At 34.8% G+C, this 24,752-nt stretch overlaps 1 protein-coding gene across 1 annotated transcript in view; it reads left to right on the top strand.

Annotated features, from left to right (window-relative positions):
- Positions 1–24,752, top strand: part of Irbp (Inverted repeat-binding protein) — a 96,578-nt gene that overhangs the window by 39,642 nt on the left and 32,184 nt on the right. The window contains exons 3-7 of the mRNA XM_089086805.1: positions 276–468; positions 4,870–4,969; positions 14,344–14,515; positions 16,404–16,591; positions 21,586–21,679. Coding sequence (XP_088942931.1) covers positions 276–468; positions 4,870–4,969; positions 14,344–14,515; positions 16,404–16,591; positions 21,586–21,679 — 747 coding nt within the window. The remainder of the gene's footprint in view (positions 1–275; positions 469–4,869; positions 4,970–14,343; positions 14,516–16,403; positions 16,592–21,585; positions 21,680–24,752) is intronic.

The raw sequence follows: 24,752 nt of genomic DNA, 5'->3' as shown, positions 1-24,752 counted from the left end.
GTAATTATGATTAACGCAATGCTGTTAATCATAATGCTTATGAATATGATTATGCAATGCTGTATTTGTGCTTTAATTTGCCTTTATTGCTGACCATTGAATATCAAATTGTTGCTTAATTGTTCCTGTTGCTTAAGTTGTTACTTAACTTGTTACTCAATTGAATATTTGTTGTTGCTTAAAATGTACCAAATTATTTTAAATTATTTTGAAAGTTGTTATACTAAGTTAAATATTTAAAAGATTTCAAAAACAAAAAAAGGCCTTTTTTCTAGTGTTCTCTGAAGTCACTAAAGAGCATGATTTTTGGTTCCCCACGAGATCTATTCAGTGTTGTCATTTATGGACTGTCACCAGAAAGAACACCTACTGTAGGAAAAACGTCGCAATATGAGGGGGTGCATATTCTAACTGAATTGAGTCGACCTGATATGGATGCCATATCTGGAATTAAAAATTTACTCAGAGGTATTTCACATCTTTTTTATATCAATAGGACTTTTATTGTTATCATTATTTTATAATAAAATAGGGGCGTCTCCTGTCTTACTCAATGGGAAGAACAAGCAACAAGAAGTAAACAGTAAAAAAAAATAAAAGGTTTAAATGTAAAAAAAGAATTGTTGTCGTGAAGTTTTCTTTTTTGTTAATTGCTTAAATCGCACTTTTTGTATTGAATTTTTAAAAATTGTGTCGAAAAACACTAATTTTTTTCCAAATTGTGGTTTTTCCAAATGTACCTTTTTATTTTAATTTTCTTCTAAATTGTTAAAAAAAACTTTAATTCTCTCAAAAAATGAAGAAAGGGAAGAACTAGCATGCAAGAAGAACATTAAAAAAGTTAAAGTCTAAAAAAAGAATTGTTTTCCGGAAGTTTTCTTTTTTTATTGCACTTTTTGAATTACATTTAAAAAAATTGTTCCCAAAAAAATTTCCAAATAGCTTTCCAAATAGTGTTTTTTTTCAAATGTACCTTTTTATTTTGATTTCTTTCTAAATTGTAAAAAAAAAACTTTACTCCTTGCAAAAAATTGGTATTTAAATTTCTAAAAAATAGTTGTCGTTTTTTGAAGATAACTTGACTTTAGTTTCAAATAAAAACAAAACATACATAATGAGACATTACCGGGAAAAATTATTTAGAGAAAGAGTGTGGAAATTTTAATACGGGTAAACTCAAATTTATCTTTTGTGGGAGGAAATGAATTCCCCTTCGTGGCCCGTCCCCATGACCCCCTAAGAAAAATAACAGCCATATATATTCCCTATGACCCCCTAACCCTCCATGCCCCCCACAATGATATCTTGCTTTGCCTGGAAAATAATAAAGCTTATTATAAAATATAAAGAAAGACATTAGTCGTCTTTATTCTGTGTATTCTTCTATTTAATTTTGCTTTACATTGAACTGAAGATAGAAGAACCTCATTTGCCAAACGTGGACAATGCCTGAATTTGTGTTAATTTCAAGCTAGCCTACGTTCTTTGTACTAAACTAGCTTTAACTTAACTAAACAAGCTGAGTTAGTTATATTTAATAACTCTTTCATATAATATTAAATGTCAATAATTATTAATATGTAATATATTGTTAATTTATTCATATTATTGTTATGATAATTAATTTTAATCCTGGAAAGAGTTTGAAAATCGAAAGATCTGCCTAATCTCAGAATCTCAGGTCGGACCCAAAGAAACTTAATTAGATTAAGACCTTAAGCAGACCTTGCTAGACCTTAAACTCGTGTTGTTACTGTTAAAAGTGGTCACGGTAAAATTGGGTACTTTACGTATTTTACCGTAATTTTATAGACCCCCGTAAAATCGGTATCTTACCTATTGTAAGTAATTACATATTTTGTGTAATTTACTTATTTTACTATTTTTACCAGTTTTTTTTAAGAATTTTGCCGGTATTTTACGTATTTTACCGGTATCTTACATTTTTTACTGACATATTTTATGAGGGCTTGCAACGTTCACCACACAAAAGCGTGAAGAGGCTGGCAGTAACAGGTTTGGATATGTTTTTGTTTTGTGTATAGCTGTATTAACCGGTTTAAATCTGACTTCAGTCTTTTGCTACCAGAAAGATAAAGTCAATTATAGTATAAGTATTTATAATTTTAAAACGATTAAATATTAAGTGAAATAAAATTATAATAGTTCTTCAAGGGATTAAAGACAAAAAGGGCTACAAGCAAGATTGACATATGACAAACAAGAAAAAATAATAAAATTAAATAGCCGAGAACAACGAGTAATGTCAGCCATTGGACTTAACAGAGGTGAAAATGACAGAAGCGGATATTTCGTTAGGGACTTCCGCCCAGCCGTCTTCAGTGCTCAAAAGAAGAAGGAAAACTAACCTTTTGAAGTAACTCTTAACAGAGCAGGAGAAAGACTGGATCAAACAAACCAAGCAAGAATAAATACTTGGTATGATTGGGCACTAATTAGATTGGGCAAGAATCTATGCTTAGTGATTGACTTAGCTTTTCTACCGACTTAATTTCATTAAAAGTATGGTCCTATGATCTTAATTTGGACTGAATAAAAAATGTTATTTGAATCCTTTAATTTTAAGTGATTTAAATTGGGTTTATAGGAATATCTCCAGTATCTCTATTTAAAGCAAGTTTTGTATTTATGGATCTTTTAATTTAAATTGCCTTCCTAAAAGAATGTGGGAAGCCATTTGTTTCAGATATTAAAAGTAGTATTGCTATAACAGTTTCTACGGGAGCCCACATCCTTCGAATCCCGATCCGGACACTTTTTAAAAAGACCAAAAAGAACGTGGTTCCCACCAATGGTACCATCTACATAACCAAAGTCAAAGATGTCGCTATTGTTAACTATAGCTATAGATGGTGACACTGTTTTCTTTTTCAACCATACATTTTTTTAGCTTTTAAGTAGTTTTTCATTAATTTTATGAAAATTATGTTTGATAGGAATCGATTGTGAGAATCATGATTTCCTATGATAAAAGAACGACATGTTACTCGACTGAGCCTACAAGTCGTTGATGATATTATGTTATAAGAAATACATTCTAGATAATCAATGTATTGTTTCTGGGACACTGGCCAACTGATTTTAAGCGTCACACTTTAAGCAGTTTTATCATGCCTAGAGGACAAATGAACAACGTAGACTATCAAATCTGACAAGACCAATCCGAGTATCTAAGGTAAAGGATATTGAAAAAATGTCTGAAGCAATGATAAACAGAAATGAAGAATAGAAAAATCTACAGTTAGACTACTTGCGTCAATAACAATTCCAACGAGTCAAAAATAAAAGTCAAAGAAATACCGATTAGAAGATAAGTGGCAGCAAGAATTAAAACGAATTAAAAATTAAAGGGAACAACAATGAAATACCCGCTTAAAAAATATGCCACAGCGAGAACAAAACCTATTTAGTTAGAAGATACGCGGCAGCAAGACTCAGAACATGTCAAAAATGTAAGTAACAAGTTATTGGGATTCTTCAACATGAAATGTATCCCGTGTAGAACCCTCCATCTTCCCGAGGAAAGAGTATCAAACAAAGGTGATTCATTTGGAGGGTGCTGCTTTCAACGAGAATCAATATTTACACGCGTTGCCGAGTGTCGAGGCTTGACCTCGAAATCAGTTACATATATTTTTTTCTTAAAACTGGCATTTTGACATTTCTGGCCATAAAAACGATCTAAATAGGTCACAACTTTAAGGAAGAATTTGTATTTTTCCCAGGGTGGTTGTATTGAACCTATGGTGGCGCCACGACATCAAGAAGAGACTGCGGCTAGAAGACAAGCGACAATGAGTATCAATATATACAATCCTTCTGCGTAGCCGTGTCTCGGGAAAATGGGGTGCTCAATAGGGTTTACATATAACGTTGAAGGGTCCCAATGACTTTTAATTAACAATTGCGTATTATATTGCATCTTAATAGATTTGTTTTGCGTTTTGCGCTACATTTGGTTTGCGTCGAAGATTGTGATGGCGTTTTTTTTCTAAAGTAATATTTCTGTCTTCTTCGCTTTCATTTTTGAATCGTTCCGATTTTCGCCGATACTTGTCTTCTAAGAGCACAATTCCTTGTTCTTCACTTCATTTTCGACGCGTTTTGATACTCGCTTTCTCGCTATCGCTTGTAATTCTTGCTGTCGCTTATCTTCTAACCGCACATTTCTTTGTTCCCGTTGTGGCATATCTTTTAACAGCATATTTCTTTTTTCTTGACTTATAATTTTAATTTGTATATTCCTGGTCAAGGTTGTTCATTTGTCTTCTAGGTATTGCGAAACTGCTGAAAACGGCTTTTGCAAAAAGACTCATTACACTTGGTAATTTATACTTAGCTATGTTTCTTGTGTAATTTTGCCTGCATCATAGACACTAAAAACGATACAACCACCAATGAGGCAAATGTTACGTATATATGCTCTTGAAATGTGCTCATGAATACGACGTTACTCATATGGATTTTTTTTCCAATGGGTCTTAACCAATTTTTTGAAAGTCGTGACCTTTATAGTTCGTCTTTTAGGCCAGAAAATATTAGGAAGCCAATTTTCCGAAAAAACATGGAACTATTTTCGAGAATTTTTTTTTAAAGCATACACAATTATTGCTCGTTTAAAGAGATAAGACACACACATACACAATACATATATATATATATATATATATATATATATATATATATATATATATATATATATATATATATATATATATATATATATATATATATATATATATATATATATATATATATATATATATATATATATATATATATATATATATATATATATATATATATATATATATATATATATATATATATACATGTTCTTTTCCCCAGATTCTCTACCGAAAGGCATAAAGTCCAGTGAAGATTCACCCAATTCCTCGCCAAAGCTTGCAGAAGGATTTTGGCTATGCAGTAAATTGTTAGATTCTGCGTGAGTATTTTTGTATTATCCTCCTAAATATTGCAAGTGAAGAAAATATACCGAATATAATTATAGTTGGGGGCCTTGTTCGTCTAAGGAGAAGACTGAAGCGTAGGGCGCTCTAAAAATCAGAGGAAGATTTGCTAGATGTTTTCCAGAGAAACTGCTTGGGTTGTTTTGACCACCCGACTGACTAACCCTATCTCAAACAATAAGCTGTACGAGAAATTTGTTCAATCTCACTTTCTAGGGCTATAATGAGAGAAATGTTGAAATAGCTAGGACATGTTCTGCGGATAAAGGATGACAGACTGCCAAAGATTGTCCTCGTTTACCAACCGTGTAGGGCCAAACGAAAAGCTGGTCGTTCCCGAATGGGGTGGAAGGATGTCGTAATAATTTTTTTAGGAAAATGGGTACATCTTGGGAGGGTGTAAAGAGGAAGTTTTTTTATAGATTGGACGGAGGAGGAGCATGCGTAGCTCTGTGGCTTGGGGACTTGGTTATTCTATCTTTTAGGTGGTATGTATGTGAATTTATCCTTCTTCTTTTTATCCTTCTTCCATTACAAAATTGGCCGTTCTGTCTTTTAGGTGGTGTTTATGTTACTTTATCCTTCTTCCATTATAAAATTGGCCGTTCTGTCTTTTAGATGGTGTTTATGTTACTTTACCCTTCTTCCTTTTATTCTTACATTATAAAATTGGCCGTTCTGCCTTTAAGGTGGTGTTTATGTTACTTTATCCTTCTTCCTCTTATCCTTCTTCCATTATATAATTGGCCGTTCTTTTGTTTAGGTGGTGTTTATGCTACTTTATCCTTCTTCTTTTTATCCTTCATCCATTGTAAAATTGACCATTCTGTCTTTTAGGTAGTGTTTATGTTACTTTATCCTTCTTCTTTTTATCCTTCTTCCATTGTAAAATTGGCCGTTCTGTCTTTTAGATGATGTTTATGTTACTTTATCCTTCTTCCATTATAAAATTGGCCGTTATGTCTTTCAGGTTGTGTTTATGTTACTTTATCATTCTTCTTTCATCAATTATAAAATTGGCCGTTATGTCTTTTAGGTGGTGTTTATGTTCACTTTATCATTCTTCTTTCATCAATTATAAAATTGGCCATTCTGTCTTTTAGGTGGTGTTTATGTTCCTTTATCCTTCTTCTTTCATCCATTATAAAATAACTGTCTTTTAGGTGGTGTTTATGTTATTTTATCCTTCTTTCTTTTATCCTTCTTCCATTGTATAATTGGCCGTTCTGTCTTTTAGGTGGTGTTTTTGTTACTCTATCTTTCTTCTTTTTATTTTTCTTCCATTTTATAATTGACCGTTCTGTCTTTTAGGTGGTGTTTTTGTTACTTTATCTTTCTTCTTTTTACCCATCTTCCACTATAAAATTGGCCGTTCTGTCTTTTAGGTGGTGTTTGTGTTACTTTATCCTTCTTCCTCTTATCCTTATTCCATTATATAATTGGCCGTTCTGTCTTTTAGGTTGTGTTTATGCTACTTTATTCTTCTTCCTTTTACCCTTCTTCCATTATAAAATTGGCCGTTATGTCTTTCAGGTGGTGTTTATGTTACTTTATCCTTCTTCTCTCATCAATTATAAAATGGCCATTCTGTCTTTTAGGTGGTGTTTATGTTACTTTATCTTTCTTCTTTTTATCCTTCTTCCATTATACGAGTATAATTGGCCGTTCTGTCTTTTAGGTGGTGTTTATGTTATTTTATCCTTCTTTCATTTATCCCTCTTCCATTGTATAATTGGCCGTTCTGTCTTTTAGGTGGGGTTTTTGTTACTCTGTCTTTCTTCTTTTTATATTTCTTCCATTTTATAATTGACCGTTCTGTTTTTTAGGTGGTGTTTTGTCACTTTATCTTTCTTCATTTTACCCATCTTCAACTATATAATTGTCCGTTCTGTATTTTAGGTTGTGTTTGTGTTACTTTATTCTTCTTCCTTTTACCCTTCTTCCATTATAAAATTGTCCGTTATGTCTTTCAGCTTGTGTTTATGCTACTTTATTCTTCTTCTCTCATCCATTATAAATTGGCCATTCTGTCTTTTAGGTGGTGTTTATTTTACTTTATCTTTCTTCTTTTTATCCTTCTTCCATTATATAATTGGCCGTTCTGTCTTTTAGGTGGTGTTTTTGTTACTTTATACTTCTTCCTTTATATAATTGACCATTCTGTCTTTTAGGTGGTGTTTATGTTACTTTATCCTTCTTCTTTCGTCCATTATAAAATTGGCCATTCTGTCTTTTAGGTGGTTTTTATGTTACTTTATCCTTCTTCCCTTATATAATTGGCCGTTCTGTCTTTTAGGTAGTGTTTATGTTACTTTATACAAGATACTTTATACAATACAATATACTAGGGTATATAGTAGTGCCGTTATTGATGTTAAAAGTAAAGGCCACCATCTAGTAGTGTCAAGGGTTAATGTAAAGCTGAAATATCGGAAGGGTAACTACTTCCCGGGAAGTTATGATGTTGGTAGACTCCAGGATGAGAATTTTAGAGAAACTTTCAAGGAACAGTTGAATACTAAACTTTAAAATTTTAAACTTGATAATGTGGAAGATGGTTGGAATAGTTTTAGAAAAATAATTTGTGAACTTGCTGAAGGTGTCTTAGTGAAGAAAGCTAGAACTGCAGCTAAGAATATTAGTGAAAAACTATGTTTAATAGAAAGGAGAAAGGACTTGTACAAGAATTATCTGAGTGATAGATCATTGAAAACAAAAGGAATGTAAAGAAAGTGGAGAAAACATTAAAATATAAAGTAAGGAGGTGTGAAGTGGATGCCATGGATAAACTTGCCGAGGATCTGGAAGATGCAGCTAGACGGCATAATAGTAAAATATTGTATTGGCATGTTAACAAATTGAGAGGGAGTAGTCAATCCGGACTTGGCCCAGTTAAAGATAAGAATGGGGCCGTAATTAGCGATAAGGAAAAACTAAAGATAGATGGGCCGAACATTTTGAGAATTTGCTTAACTGAGATAGAGTTCCAGGAAAAGATATAGAGGAAAATGAAAAAGTTTGTGATACCTTGGATATGAAGGAAGTTTTGTTTTGTGAGGAGGAATTAGAGACAGTACTAAATGGATTAAAAAATAATAAGGCTCCAAGTGCTGATAGGGTGGTAAATGAGTTTCTTAAATATGGTGGCTCTGAGGTTAGAAGTAAGTTACTGGAGATTATGAATATGATTTTCGAAAAAGGGGAAGTACCTAACGATTTCCGCTCCGGAAAGCGGATGAAGATTTGCTAGATGTTTTCCAGAGAAATTGATTAAGGATTGTTCTGGGTATCCGGCTGACTGACCGTATTTCAAACAATACGCTATACGAAAAATGTGGTTCAATACCGCTCTCTATGGCTATAATTAAAGAAAGATGAGGTGGCTAGGGCGTGTTGTGTGGATAAAGGTGTGGGTGAAGACATATTGTCGAAGATTGTCCTTTTTGGCTAACGGTCTAGGGCTAAACGGAAAGCAGGTCGTCCTCGTCTGGGGTGGGAGGATGTCATAAAGAAAGATTTAAAGGAAATGGAAACTTCGTGGGTGGGCGTAAAAAGGGAGGCTTTGAATAGATTGGGATGGAGGAGGAGCGTGCGTAGCTGTGATGGCCTCATACGGCTTGGTTATGCGGTGAGTTGTTAGTTGTAGTAGTATGATACTTTATTCTTCTTCCTCTTATCCTTATTCCATTATATAATTGGCCGTTCTGTCTTTTAGGTTGTGTTCATGCTACTTTATTCTTCTTCCTTTTACCCTTCTTCCATTATAAAATTGGCCGTTATGTCTTTCAGGTGGTGTTTATGTTACTTTATCCTTCTTCTCTCATCCATTATAAATTGGCAATTCTGTATTTTAGATGGTGTTTATGTTACATTATCCTTCTTCTTTCATTCATTATAAAATTGGCCATTCTGTTTTTTAGGTGGTGTTTATGTTACTTTATGCTTCTTTCATCCATTATAAAATTGGCCATTCTGTCTTTGATTTGGTGTTTATGTTACTTTATCCTTCTTCTTTCATCCATTAAAAAATTGGCTCTTCTCCCTTTGATGTGGTGGTGTTTGTGTTAATTAATCCTTTTATATCCTTTTGTGTAGTTGTGATTATCCCAACTGGTCCTAAACAGGGGTGTTATTTGTTATGGGTAGTGGGGCAACTGCACCCTCCAGGCCCCAGTTTGCCTCTTCCTCCCAGCTGAAATTTAGTTTCTTCAGAATTCTTCTTGAAACTTAGTTTTAAAAAGAATTTTGAAGAAACTAAATAGTTCTTTGAAGAAACTTAGTTTAACTAAGATATGCCTGCATAATTCAATCATCCAGAGAAACGGGTCAGTTCAGGAATTGGCTTAAAGAAAAATTACCAATCTCGACAGACTGATCTGGAGGAGTTGCGAAACGGTTTAGAAGACAAGATCCAGAAAAAAGTGGACGAAGAGTTTTCCAAGTTAGATATATCTCCGTCGCAGTTTAAAAAGGAATTTCTAGACACGATTACGCAAGCGGTTTATAAAGCAATTGAGATGCATTTTCAGTTGAAGTTTGAGCAGGTTAAAAAGGATCTCAAGAATTTATGAGTAAAACTTGCTCAAAATGAGTCTAAGCTGGAAAAACTTGAGTCGGAGTAGGACAACTTGGTTGAGTCTGCCCTTCTAAATAAAGTCATTGTTGCTGGTGTCGAGACAACTGCCCGTGATCTCCCGGTCATAGGTGAGAAAGTTCTTGATCGTTTAAATTTGCAAATGGGACTTCAGCTTGAAAAATCGATCATTAAGGGGGCTAAACGTCTAGGATCTAATGATCAAGCTCTAGCCCCTATCGAACTTGCATTGATCTCAGAAGCTGCAGCAGTCGAAATACTTCGCAATCGAAAAATACTGAAGGGTTCCCGCGTCTTTGTTAATGAAGTGTTAACTAGGGAGAGGCAGGAGGTTTTCCAGCTTGCTCACAACAGATTTAAAAATAAGAATATATGGACAATGAGAGGCATCATTTTTGTGAAAAATGATGATTGCAAATTATACCATGCAAAACAATAGCAGATGTGGCTCAGATCCTCAATTTGGCTAATGAACCTTCACTGTGAATAATTTGATTTAGTTTTCCTTTGTTTATTTGTAATATGGATAGATTTCTGTCGTTTTTGGAGTCCCGTTTAAACTTGGATACAATACTGAATAATTTGATTTGGATTGACGAAGCTGTACAGTATTTCAGAAATCAACCTGATTAGGATTTTTTGAATGACCCTTTAACTACTGAAGTTGAGCAATGGGAATTCCTAATAACGATATTATATGTTAATGCGCAAGGATTGCAGAGTGCGTGTAGTGAACTTAAGTTTTTGTTAAATTCTAGTCCTAAAGATATTGTAGCTGTATGTGGAACTTTTTTGTCGCAAAAGTCTCCAGTGTCTATGCTCTCCCTTTCGGGTATGAAATCTGTTTCAAGGTGTAAGTCTGAGAGTGCGAAAGTCAATTAATTGTCTGAGAGTCTGAGAGTGAGTCTGGTGTAAGGTGTAAGTCTGAGAGTGAGAGTCAATTAATTTATGTCCGACAGGATTGGTCTGTTAATATACTTGATGATTTTTCAGTTTGGGAAGAAGGTTTATGTGAGATTCTATTTGTTGAATTACGTCCCATTGGCTGCGAACCTTTTATTTTTGGATCAGTATATAGACCGCCATCAAGTAACCCCAAAAAGATTTTTGAGATTTTTGAGCCCCTAGTTGTAAAACTTGGTGGATGTAAGAAACCAGTAATAATTTCAGGTGATTTCAATTTTGATTTTTTGAATTTAGATGTGGCTTTTCATGAAGCCGTTTTCTGTTCAGGCCTTATGTTCTGTTCAGGCCTTTTTCCAAGTATTTTGCTACCTACGAGAGTAACAACTTTGCTGGATAACATTTTCTTTTCTGGTGTTTCTTTTAAAGCGATAAAGTCTTCTGTTAGTATATGTGACATGTGTTTTGGATCAGTATATAGACCGCCGTCAAGTAACCCCAAAAAGATTTTTGAGATTTTTGAGCCCCTAGTTGTAAAACTTGGTGGATGTAAGAAACCAGTAATAATTTCAGGTGATTTCAATTTTGATTTTTGAATTTAGATGTGGCTTTTCAGGCCTTTTTCTGTTCAGGCCTTTTTCTGTTCAGGCCTTTTTCCAAGTATTTTGCTACCTACGAGAGTAACAACTTTGCTGGATAACATTTTCTTTTCTGGTGTTTCTTTTTAAGCGATAAAGTCTTCTGTTAGTATATGTGACATGTCTGATCATTTTCCAGTTAGCGTTGTTTTAGATGTAGCCCAAAGTTTATCTCAACCTGCATTTAAAAAACATGGAAATAAAAATTCTTACCGGCAGAAAAATTTGATTGATTTTGAGCTTTTGCGTGAATTGATAGATAATAAAGACTGGACCCCCATTTTTGATTCAAATGATGTTAATGAAGCTTTTTTAACAAGAATCCATGTTATGATACAATTCCAAAATCAAGCAGCATCGATGAGACCTTTCCGCAGAAAGATTTCAAAAAAATTTCACCCGTGGATTATGGATGGTATATTGATGTCATTCAAGATGAAAAGAAAAAAACATCGTCAGTATCTGGCTGCCCAATCTGATGTATTTTATGAGGATTATAGAACTTATAGAAATAAATTGAATTCTATTATAAGATATGCTAAAAGAAAATATTTTTCCGATAAATTTTTACAGTATAAGTCAAATATGAAAAAGACATGGCAGCTAATCAATGAAAAAATCCGTCACGATCATCGTCCGAGTTTGGGGGCTATTTGTCTTGAACTTGATGGTTCAAAAGTGACGGATCCAAAAGAAATTTTGAAAATTTTTGGAAAGCATTTCAGTAGTATTGGGTCTAGGATTGTATCAAGTACAAATAGGCAAGAGAGTCAGTCGACTGATTTTGTTGTTGAAGATGAATCACTAGACTCATTTGATATTTTTTAAATTGCACCTCAGGAAGTTAAAGGACATATAATGAAACTAAAGCAAAGTTTTTCATTGGATGATTTTGGGTTTTCTACACAAATTGTGAAATAAATAGCTCCTAATATTGCCCCATTGTTGGCACATATTTTTTATTAGTTTTTCCTGATTATGGAGTTTTTCCTGATCTTTTAAAAAATGCTCATGTTGTAGCTTTACGTAAACGGGACGCTTATATGAATCCTTTAAATTATAGAGAAATTTCAATGTTATCTGTTTTTAGTAAAGCCTTTGACAAAATTGCTCTTAAGCAATTTAAAAATTATTCATGTAATAATAAAATATTGCGTCCTTTACAGAATGAATTCATGAAAGCAAAATCAGTAGAACTAGCAACACATCAGCTATTAATCGAAGTAAATAATGTGCGGGATACTGGTCATGGTGCCTTGGCTATATTATTGGATGGGGCTAAAGCGCTTGACTCGGTGGATCACCGCCCTTTACTAAATAAACTAAAAAAATATGGATTTTCTTCAAAATCTTTGAATTTTTTTACATCTTACCTTGCCGAAAGAAAAATTTAATGCTATGATAGTAAAAATGGAATCTGATCTAAGTCATTTTCCGGAAATTGTGGGGTTCCTCAGGGCTCTGTTTTGGGTCCTACCCTATTTCTCTATTTATTAATAATTTACCTGAGTTTCTTCCTATCTGCGAAATTGTTATGTTTGCAGATGATGTTGTGATTTTTTCTTCCCATTCATATTTAAAAAAGCCTTTCCTGAACATCCAAAGTACTCTATCAACTACTTCAGAGTGGTATTGTCGAAACGTTCTTCTATTAAATGAAAGGAAATGCCAGTATATACTATTTTCACGAGTTGGTTCACTCAATTCTCATGTTTTTTTCTCTTCATTTAAATAATGTGGAACTGAAACGGGTACAACAGTTTAGATATCTTGGGATAATTATTGATGAACTCGTTCCATGAACATGTTAAAACTATCGGTAAAAGTTTCTAGGAATGTTGGGATTATGTGCCGTCTCTGCCATGTTTTTCCGGTTAATATATTTAAATAAATTTACTTTTCTCTGGTCCACCCTTTTTTTCTATATTGTGTTTTAGTGTGGGCTTCAACTTTTCCCTCAGTTTATAAACCCCTTCAAATTTTGCAAAATATAGCAATGAGGATACTTCTTCAGATTCATAATAGGTCTTCTGTTACTCATCTTTTTGGATCAGTTGGTATTTTTCTTTACATCAAATTCATTTCATTGCAATATTCCAAATAAGTCACAATTACGTTTTTGGCCAGTTAGCATCACATTTCCATGGAATTGTCCCTCTTGACTCGCAGCGTCATTCATATCCGACATCACTCAGGTTCAATTTCTCACACGAGTTTAGGCGAACAACTAGAGCAGGATTTAGTTTGAGGCATATTGGCCCAAAGGTGAGGAATTCTATTCCCCTGGATATTGGAGAGTGCGTTGATTACCAGCAGTTTTGCAGAATGGCGAGGAAGTTTATATCTTAAAGTTGGCTTTGGTTTTATTTACCTTTTTTGTGTTTGGGCAGGTGTCCGAGAGGCTTGTTTTCGTTTTTTTGTTTGTTTGTTCTTTTTTTTCGCTTTCATTTAAATTGCTAACGTTGTTTGATAATTTGTTGTAAGTTTTAATGCGCTCAATTATGCCACTAGGCATGTGCGCAGATGTATTTTATAGCGTTATGTATATTTCATAAATAAAATATCTATCTATCTATCATATATATTTTAAAAATTAGGAAAATTTTGGGCTGTAGTTTCCAAATAAAAATACCTCCAAATACAGTTATGCGCTTTTTGCTAATAGGGGGTGGTAATCTTCAAAAAAAGGAAACGTGCGTGGAAATTCAGCAAAAAACATGCTAAGATCGTGCGGCACCAAACGGCTTAAGTAGGTGTAGCTCCTTTTTCAAGGTGTAGTTGTCTTTGGAAATCAACATATTATTAATGTTTGAATTATTGCGAACGGAAAGCGTTGCCAATTTTTACTAATTAGTTTCGCATAATTAGTTTCACTAATTAGTTTCGCATGAACCACGTTGCGGTTCAACGTGGCAACACTGACGAAAATGTGATACTGCCCTATGAACTCCACAATTTAAAAACAAACCAAGAAAACCTTGGTTTTAAGTTATGACTAAGTCCTAAACGGGTTGAGGGAGCAAAAAATTTTTTAATGTTTTGAAACTTAAAGCAAAGTCAGTGTAGCTACGGTACAATATATCTTTGTAAAATAGTTCTAAAGACCGACATCGGATTGCTGATTTTCGTTTTTTTCTTCTGTTTTTTAACATTTTGACATGGGTACTTCTGTATTATATATATAATATTTGGTTTATTAAAAATTCGCTTTTAGTGGCAAGAACGTTAACTCGACTGTGTTGCTGTTCACTGCAGATAGCGAGCCGCAAATGACTCGGGAGGAAAGGAAGCAGGCTGAGCTGCGGGCAAGTGACCTTATGGATGCAGGAGCTCGTATTGAAGTTGTTGGGCTGTCCCAACAGTTTGATTTTCTACCATTTTATAAGGTGTGTGAACTTGATTCTTTTTCCTCTTTTGGTTCACCTGTATTCCTCTTTAAACGAAAATTAATCCAGTAAAAAGACCATTGAACAAAGAAAGAGAAAGACTCTAGAAAGTCAAACTTTACCTGATTGGCTCTCCTGAAAATATCTTAAGTCTTAATATTTGGTGCAATTTGTCGAATAAACTCTTCGTCTTGCCATGGGAAAATCACCCTGACAGGAGGACAGGCCTTTCTGCATGAACTGGAACCAAAAACTGAGAAATATGCAACACTTCCTCTATTCCTTTTTGGTGTTCTGTTTTTTGGTCTTCTTAAGAGGGTCTGTTTCAGATTTGTCTTCTTAGATATGGCTATAACACAACACAACTTGTTTAAATAAAATACTCCTGAACAGTTTTGTCTGTGTTACAAAAAGTTAGAAAAATATAGAAAATATATTAAATGAAAATCAGCACAACTAATTAATACAACTAATTAGTTGAATTTAACAATGCTTCTCCTCCGTAAAAGTTGACCTAAAAATAAAAAAAAATTACGTAAAAAAATGAAAATTAGCATTAACTATCTGTGGGATCCCAATTGGAATAATATTTGTTTTCTTAACTAGGATTATATTTCTAAACAACTATTAGATTCAGGAAAACATTGGAGGAAATTAGAAGATTTGTACTTATTTGTCGAATAAACTCTTCTCTATTCAACTCTTGATTGGCTAATTTTCTTCTAGAAACTGAGAAATTTCTCCTAGAAACTTCAATCAATCAATTTATTTAAAAGAAACAGAGACAAAATTACAAACTTTAGACTCCCGCAAACGCTCTTTGGCCTGTAAGAGTGGGAGACTAAACATAACGTTAAATAATAACTCTGAAAATCAAACAGAAAGACAAGATGAAGGAAAAAAGAAAAAGGAATAATAATTAAACAACAACAGCAAAAACTATTAAGCCAAACAAAATAAAAGAATTAAAAAATTGAAAAGAGAGATAGAGCGGAAAAAGAGAAGAGAGAAGAAAACTAATTATCTAGGCATAAGAGGTGGTCGTTAGCTCTTTCTTCAATTGTCCATAAGAATGATATAGCCAAATTTTATCTGGTAGGGAATTCCATATGGAGGTACTACATAAAACTGGATTGAAATATGATCTTATGCTTTTGGTTTTATGAATAAAAATATCTATATCATTTCTGGGAGAAAAAGAAACACAAGATTCCTTTCGTAGTTCAGAAACAAGAATGAAACAAGAGGAAAGAAAGATGTATATGGATTGACCATCCAAAAAATTCAAGCTGAGCTGGCCTCTCACCTCAAACACTAATTTGATTGCTCTGTTATTTTTTCTGTTATCTATCAACCTAATAATTGAAATAAGATGTTTGTTTTAACATTTTTGTGTTCTTCATGCACCTGGGACATTAAAATATAATAATTTTTTGCCCCCCCCTTACCCATCTTAGACCTCTTCGTATTTGATAACTGCGATTTTCTAAGTTTATTATTTGATTTGTTTAAAATTTATAATGTTTTAGGGTAATACCACATTTTTGTCAGTGTTGCCACGCTGAATGGTTAAAATAAATAACCAGAACTAATTAATTAGCCTAAATTTGATAGCTTTTTTTGCCTATAAGAATTCAAAATTAAACATCTGTTAATTCCCAAAGACAAATACCCCTTCGGAGGGAAATTGAAGCCTCTTAATGCATCATTTCTTTAGATTGGTTTTTTATTATTTTTTGCCCCTTTTTTATTAAATTATTAATCCCTAATTTTTTTCCAATTTATTAAGATGTGTATAATGTATCTGATGTATAAGATGTATTAAGATGTATAAGGTCAGTGATGTAAGCAATCAGATCTTATTTTCACTGTTGTTGTTATTTTTTAGGATTTGGTTGTTTTGCCTGGAGAAGAAGAAAGTGAAAATCTGTGGAAACCACCAACAGTAAAAGGGAAATTGGATACCTTGCTAAACCAAGTCGTAACTTTGTCCCGACCAAGAAGACCAAGGGCGAAAATAAATTTCCAAATTGGAGAAAATTTTCAAATTGCAGTTGGAATATATGCACTTGTGAGGTAAGCCAAGTAGATTTAGGGTCATAAGCCACTCAGGTGCAGCGTTGACGGGAGGAGGGGGTGAAACTAAAGTAGTAGATTGTTACGAATATAATAATATAAAAAAATTCATGGAACTTTGAGTAGTGTATTTCTTTTCCTTTTATTTTACTTTGTGTTATGAAATTACTTTGTGTATTTTGGGATAACATTTAAGATGTCACAAATTTTTTATCCCAAGCCCTGAAGGGCTGATTTCGAATTTTGTGAATTTTGGGGTAAACAAACAACAGACAGCAAAAAAGGTCAAACAAAATAGGTTAAAAAACAGGTAAAAATAGTTAATATAATTAAAAACAATTTTTTATTCATTTAAATGGATCATAAGAAAGGGATAACGACCCAAAATGTAACATAGGCAACATAGGAACAAATAATAAAAGAAGAGAAACTAGGGACGTTCTGTTAACTTTTTTCTGTGACTTAGGACTTACTTACTTACTTACTTACTTAAGGCTCCTGCCGCGTTGGGGGCGGCGTAGAGAGCGTCGCAACTCTGCTTCTCCAGGTTGACCGGTCTGCTGCTATTAGTGGGGCCTCGTCGACAGCAATGTTAGCTATCTCAAGGAATTTGTTGAGGCTATCCTTCCACCTTGTCTAAGGTCTGCCCCTCGGGCGAGACCAGCCATGAGCTTTAGCGTCAAAATTTTAGACTATTCGGGCTGGGGTTGTCGTCGGCATACGCAGGAGGTGTCCGAATCATCTGAGAGTAAGATGCGCTATTTGGACGGAGAATGGTACTTGGGAGGTGAGTGCGAGCAACCTTGCGTTGCTTACAAAATCGTTCTACCGAAGTCCCTCAATCTGACGGAGCTGCTTCGTCTGGCAGACGTCTATCATGCTGAGGATTCTTGATTTGAGAGGCCAGGTTTCCGCTGTATAGAGGAGGACCGAGCTTACGGATGCATTATAAATTCGCATCTTCGTGCGCCTAGATATATGCGGCATTCTCCAGAGATTGCTGAGCCTTCCGACGATAGACGAGGCTTTCGAAATTCGGCTGCACACCTCTTCCTCTATAGAGCCCTCATTAGACAGCACGGAGCCAAGATAAGTGAAGTTCTTTACAACTTCAACAGGAGCTCCGCAAACAGTTATGTTCTCAGGGGGCGAGACTGGGCTTGGGGGCTCAATTGCCATTATCTTCGTCTTAAGCCAGTGTATTTTCGGCCCCACTTTTGCTGCCTCTTCCTGCAGGACTTCCAGAGCGTCAGCCAACTGGCCGATCGAGTCAGCAACGACACCAAGATCATCTGCGAAGTCAGCGTCCGTCAGAACGCGATCTCCAAACTGCAAACCAAAAGGCAGGCGATTTGTTGTTCGTGTTATGACATGGTCTATCACGCAATTGAACAGTTCCGGGGCGGCGGCACACCCTTGTCGTACACCGGTTTTAATGCCGAATGTCGGGCTCTGTTTGCCGTTGACTTGGACGCAACCCATGGTTCCGTGATATATTCATTGTAGTTTCTACTTGTTTTAAATTTGAGATATTATCTAAACTGATTTTTAATTATTGGTTTCTCGGATAATATTTCCTTCAATATGTAACTCATGTAGTAAGCCAAAGAAAAGGACTTGAAAAATGGTTTGTATTCCTTTCAGTACTATAGTCTCTAACATTAACATATTGACAGTGTCGATGAATATTGACAAATTAATCGTAAAAGTTAGTCTCAATTAGCAGAAAGGTCGTAGTAGAGTAAATATTGGCTTATCGGATAATATTTCCTTCAATATGTAATCGGACTCATGTAGCAAGCCAAAGAAAATGAACTGGAAAATGAGTTGTATAGTTCTTGGTATAAGGGGCATAGCTACAGTATTTTATTGGGGGGGGGGGGGCAAGAGGGGGTGCCATTGAAGTAGGTGCTATTCAAGTGGTAGTAAAGAAAAGTAACTATTTAACGAACACGCTACATGGTGAATTTAAAATCATTACGCAATACTTTATAACAATGAACCTTAAACAATCATAAATGCAAGTGCTGGTGCTTGGCTTCTACTAAAATTGCCAGCAATGAGCTGCTGCAGACGACAAAAGTATAGTATAAACAAGATTTCGGGTGGGCGAAGGTTAATGTCGCATACACTCGGCTTTTTTTCAGCCAGATTCACCACTTATGCTGCAGTTACATACCCCCCGCCTTTTCCACCAACCCCCAAGTCCAGCACTGGATGCTCAATCTCATATTTGAGCCAAGCTCTATTCCACTAGCCCGGGGTATCGCGTTATTCATTTTCTCGTAATTTTAAATGGATTTAATTTGCTGTACTAAACTTTTAATATACGTGATTTATTGAGATGTCATTTATGATTTTGTATCAAATTGATTTTGTTGTTGATTCGCTCATTCATATTAATAAATTGCATTGATATCAGCGGGGCACATAAGCCGAAACAAAATCATAGCCAGCAGAATAGCACTGTCTAAGTAAAGATACGGGGTAAGTCAAAGTATTACCACAGATTGTGTAACATTAAATTGAGACATATTCCCCACATTTAAATAGCGCCAGTATTTCGAATTTGAAAGTGTTCGAAAAATAAAGTTAGAATTGTTAACTTATCAGTTGGGCATTGTTTGACAAAGAACATGCAGAAAACCTGAACAAATCTTGGCATCATTGTGGCAGAAACCTTGAATTAATTAAAATTGCCAGGGATTCTAATTGGAAGGGAAAATTGACTCTTACAGTTTGAAAAATACCTTCCCCATTTTATCTGAAACCGATTTGACGTACTTAGTTACAGTACAAATATCTTTATAAAAATCACTAAGACTTATTTTCTTTTTCAATGATTTCCTTTTCATTCTTGAAAGTGTATTCATCTACCTTCTTATTCTTCAATGATTCGGTTGCTATCCTATTTGCCGATTTAGAGGATGTATTTTCCACTTTTGAAAGTTTTAAAACAAGAGAATCTAATCTTAAATTGATAGATTTTATCAACTAAAAGCACTTTAAATATCAGGGAAAAATTTTTACAGGAGCAAATGTGGCGAAACAGGAAGCATAGAACATTTTTCAATTTTGCCATTAACTAGGTTTACCTTTTTACTTCATGACAAGGTTTCAAATTCAGCATACTTGGAAAATTATAATGTGGATCATATTATGAAGTTTAATGGACCCTTATTTTTCTCGTTTTCCCTATGTTAAAAACGAGTATGGATTAGTTTAAAAGAAAATCTGCTCAAAGTAAAGAGCAAATTCGACACTTAAAACTAGCAATAGTTTTAAAGCTACTTAATAAATTATAGATTTTTCCTAAATTATTAGGGGGGCAGCTCCCCCCTCCCCCGCATCAACGACGCCACTACCCGATATCATGGTTTCTAACATTGACATAAGTTTATTGCCATATTTACAATATTGACGAATATTGACAAATAATAAAAGGTAGTCTCAATTAGCAAAAACGTCGCAGTAGAGTAAATATTTGCTTCTCGGATCATAAATCGGAGTTATTGGGGTTGGATTTTTGATAGTGTGAGTATTCATTGTGGCAATTCTCGTAGTTGTGATTTTCGTAAAAGAGCTAGTCATGGGAAGAGTTGTGCTGATATTAGTTGACGGGGTAGTAGTAGGGGTGGATGTCTTCTGTGAAGCCAAATTTGCTACAGTTCAAATTTTAGCTATTATTTAATTAATGTACTTGATTTTTTAGTATAACTTGTAATCATATAGGAGCATTCCCTAAATAATTCTTGGGTGACCAAGATTCGATAGAGAAGGGCTCCTCAATTTGAGCCCTCCAATTATGCAAACGGAAAATACTTGGATGATATCATGGTTATGGCATCTTCCGCACCCTAGTAATGAACGAACTCTACGCCATAGTAACCAAAAAATCAAAAACGTGATCGAAAAAACTATCGAGTGAAGAAGAATATCAATTTAAAGCTGATTTTAGAATGGCAATTATTACGGCAATTAATTATAAATGGCAATTATTTCGGCAATTAATTGTAAATGACAATTATTACGGCAATTAATTGTAAATGACAATTATTACGGCAATTAATTGTAAATGGCAATTATTACGGCAATTAATTATAGATGGCAATTATTACGGATTAATGTTAATGGTAAAGGTTTATTGTGGTGATAAAAACTGCACCTTTGGAATATCCATAGCCGAAAAAACCAGATAGGAGAATTACAGTCCCCCATCTTGGGCAAAAAGGAAACTTACTTTTTGCATGGGAAGCAGTGATGTCTTTCCTTTTTATTCTTAATTCTTCTTTGTTTTTTGTGTGTGTGTCACGGCTAGTGGGACACTGAAATATCCTAAGAGAGATGTTTAAAGGCTCATTTGAAGAGTCTAAACTAAATACCACCTCATATCAGCATAAAGCCATATTAGGAAAACATGGCAGCAGAAAGCTGTTTTTGATTATTCTTGGCTTTATTTATTTCAAGAGTTGTCGGGCCTCGAGTCCCTTGTCACACGTAGGTCTGAATTGCAGTTCCCAGAATTTTCTGGCGTGGTTTCATCTGCTGCGCGTCATCATACCAAGTGTCAAAAGAAGAATAAATTTGAAATATCAGTTTTGATATTAAAATGCATGGAATATCGGAACGAAAAATACTTATGTATTGAAATAACTCAATAATGTGTCTTATCACTAGTCTTTAAGCAACCTTTTCCTAGGATGCAGCTACCACTGCAACCGCGATTATAGGAGCAGATTTCTTACTCAGGATGAATGAGACTTAAATTTGAGGGCAGCTATTGTGCGGCTTACTTTAAATACCTCAATTTTCAAGGGCAGTCACTGGGAGACTAATTACTTCGTGTGTCATCAGAATTTTGGAGCCATTATTATTCAAAGTGGTAGAGTGCACAGAGAAATGTATAGTGGACGCACAAAAAGTGATTATAAAAAAGCGGAATGTAAAAAAGATTGTAACCTTCTGATGTTGTACATTTTTTTTTTGCTTTGCAGGGGAGCATATCTTCCTAAAAAAGTAAAACTGGATCGAAGAACAAACGAAGTTCTAGAAACAGTTACAACCAAATATACAATGGGAGAAAACTTGGCAAGTGCCCTCTACCTATCTATCTTTCGCTCTCTCTCTTTCTCTCTCTCTCTCTCTCTCTCTCTCTCTCTCCTCCTCTCTCCCCCCTTTCTCCCTCTTACTTTCTTGTTCCATAAAAGGGAAGTAATTTCACAAAATTCTTGAGTTTTACAAAAACAAAAAGAGAAGAAAAACGAGAATGGTGTCTTATAAAGTCAATGAACGGCGTAGACGTTATAACGGTGTTGGCCTTAAACGATGTTGACTTCAAGTGATGTTTGAAGGGGAATATCCACGGTCAATCCTGACGTCCCCGCTGGATAAACCATTGGGTAGGTAAAGTGCTTCACACAATTTTCGGTGATTTTTTAAACTGACAACATTTTTGCCACGTTGTTTTACAACCATTTCATTTGACGGAAAACCATAGTCAGCGTTAAGAGTAAGAACAAGGGTAGGCTTGTAACTGAACCCCAAGCACCCCAAGCAACTCAGCCCCTGTTTATTTAAACCCCGCTCAACTCTACTTCCGTGCAATTCAACCCTAATTTAATTCAATCCTCATTCAACTCAACCGCCGTTTAATCCAAACTTGTCTGACTCAACTCACATTCATATCAACCACATTTAGCTCAACCCTTTCATCTTAATGGTAAAAGCTAATTGCCGAAACAATTTTATGGAAAGTTTTAAAAAGAGCTGGAAACGCTGATAAGTTTCCCTTTTCTATTTTATTAATCCAATACTAATAGGGCGCTAAAATGTTGTAGAGGGCTGTTTAAGGTCATTTAAAAGCTAATATTTTCATTTACGTGCTTTTTATACTTTCGTTATGACAATGATATCGTAAAATGCCTTATGGCATCAAAATGAGATCTTAGTGTCATTTTTGGAGTGTAAAGGTTTGAAATCTCTAAAAAACCCTAAACTCTAACCCCTAAAATCTCTAAAAACCCCTAAACTAGTGTTTAAATCCCCATCTTGAATACTCCATTTCCTAGTCTCTTTTACAAGTAGAAAAAGAAACTTTTGAGAAAATTAGTCTTTTATTTTGTGCAGGCTAGTCAAAGACTTTCCTGCTCCTAAGATACATCCTGTTTTTTAGTTATGCTTTGTGTTTTCAGTAAAGCGCTAGTTTTTCAGAATTTTACAGCATGAGGCAATATTATGGGTTAAAACACACTTGGAATCTTTACATGCTCTATCTTGTTGTAACTCTTTGTTAGCGTCATAAAGTAAATACCTGTCAAGATCATTCATCAAAGAAACCGCTGTTTCGTTGTCACAATAAAAAGAAAATTGGACGTCACAAACCATTAAAGCCAGATTAATTTGTTGATTGAATGTTCTGTTAAATGGGGTCGAGCTGCACGTGGGCTGAGTTCCACGTGGGTCTATTCATATGGAGGTTCAGTGGCACGAGGGCTCAGTTTAGTGGGGATGAGCTGTACATAGGCTCAGTCCCACGTGGGTCCAGTTAAACAGGGGCTCAGTTACACAAGGACTGGGATTTCAGTTAAATGAAGTTCAGTTTTATGACGATTCAGTTACACGGGGGTTCAGTGGCAAGGGGTTCAGTCAAATGGTGTTGAGTTGCACGGGGGTTCAGTTGCACAAGGGCTCAGTTAAATTGATTTCAGTTAAACGAGGGTTCGGTTACTCGAGTGTTCAGTTGCAGGGGGAGGTCAGTTACATGGGGGTTCAGTTGCACGATTGCTCAGATGCACGGGGGCCCAGATACAGAGGTTCAGTTGCTTGGAGTTTAGTTACACGAGAGTTCAGCTGTAATTGAACCAAGAAAAATGTATACTTCATTACATGCATGAGGGATGAACCGTCTATAGTCCACACCATCTGGAACAGTATAAATGAGCTGCATGTTTGAAGCAGCGTTGCCAACGCGGTACAATTGTACCGTTTTTGGTACAATTTTCAGGTCCTGGCACAGCGTAGTGCATTTTGAAATTGTTGGTATAATCAGATTTCTCGGTACATTTAGGTTTTACTTGCTCTTTTTTTACTCAAATTTTGAACAGATTTTGAACATTTTGAGATTTTGAAGTAAAAATTTGAGGTGTTTAGTGTTGTTGTATATTTCGTCCATTTTATTGAACTATATCAATAAATGTTTACCTTAGTCTAATACGCCTAAAGAAATAAAAAAAAAACAGACATAAAATAAACCCTTAAAAGGAACAAAACGGCCGTTTTTGAAGTAAAAACAAGTCACTTCATATTTAGGGTAAAAAGAAAGTAAAAAATAAGATTCAAAAATAAGCAATCAAATTTATGAAAAAAACAGAGATAATGGAAGGGTGGCAATGGACTCAAGTAAAAATCTAACAGCCATTTGCTAGCTACAGCAACGTTTCCGAAAATGCAGAAACGGACCTTTATTTTCACTGTCTCTGTTTCTGGTTTTTGATTGTCGCCTTTTGATGTTTTCCAAACAGATCATACATAAAGGATCGATCACGTCCCATAAATGGCGCCAACCCCTCGCCCCGTACATTCCGCTTAAAGGTCATAACACCACATGTTCAAAGTTAGTTAAAAAAAAATCTTTCAAATAATGTCAATATCAAAAAAGACTTTTTATTTATACGCTGCATGAAGTTTAAAGTCCCCAATCAAATGACTTCGACTAAGATAGTTGTTTTTAGTGGGAATATGCTTGTGTCAAAATTAAAATAGCACATTTATCCAAAAAATATTTTAGGCAAATTAAATGAGTGATATTAAAACCAAAAGGAACAAAAATAAATGCATATAATAGTCAAACTTTCAGCAGGCAGGAATTGATATAAATGAATTGTTGAAACTTTAAGTAACATATACTATTATAGATGAATAAACAAATATAAAGCAATCAGAAACTAAAATGTTTAATCGAGCCAAACAGAAATGACCAAATCTGAAGGTGGCTGGGTACATGAAAAGGATTTATTTTTAGGGGGAGCAACAGTAAAAAAAATAAACCTTATTTGATAATTTGAATAAAAGGTGCCCAGATATCCCCCCCCCCAAAAAATAGGATTACGGGGGAGTTGAGACCCCCTCCTGTAAACCTAAAGGGTGAGTGGTGCCACGAATC

This window comes from Artemia sp. Qi Xiang Cuo, chromosome 3 (assembly GCF_049724085.1).
Source record: "Artemia sp. Qi Xiang Cuo chromosome 3, ASM4972408v1, whole genome shotgun sequence".
NCBI classification, from domain to species: domain Eukaryota; kingdom Metazoa; phylum Arthropoda; class Branchiopoda; order Anostraca; family Artemiidae; genus Artemia; species Artemia sp. Qi Xiang Cuo.
Note: the sequence above shows the minus strand (reverse complement) of the source record. Positions and strands in the feature narration are given on the sequence as shown.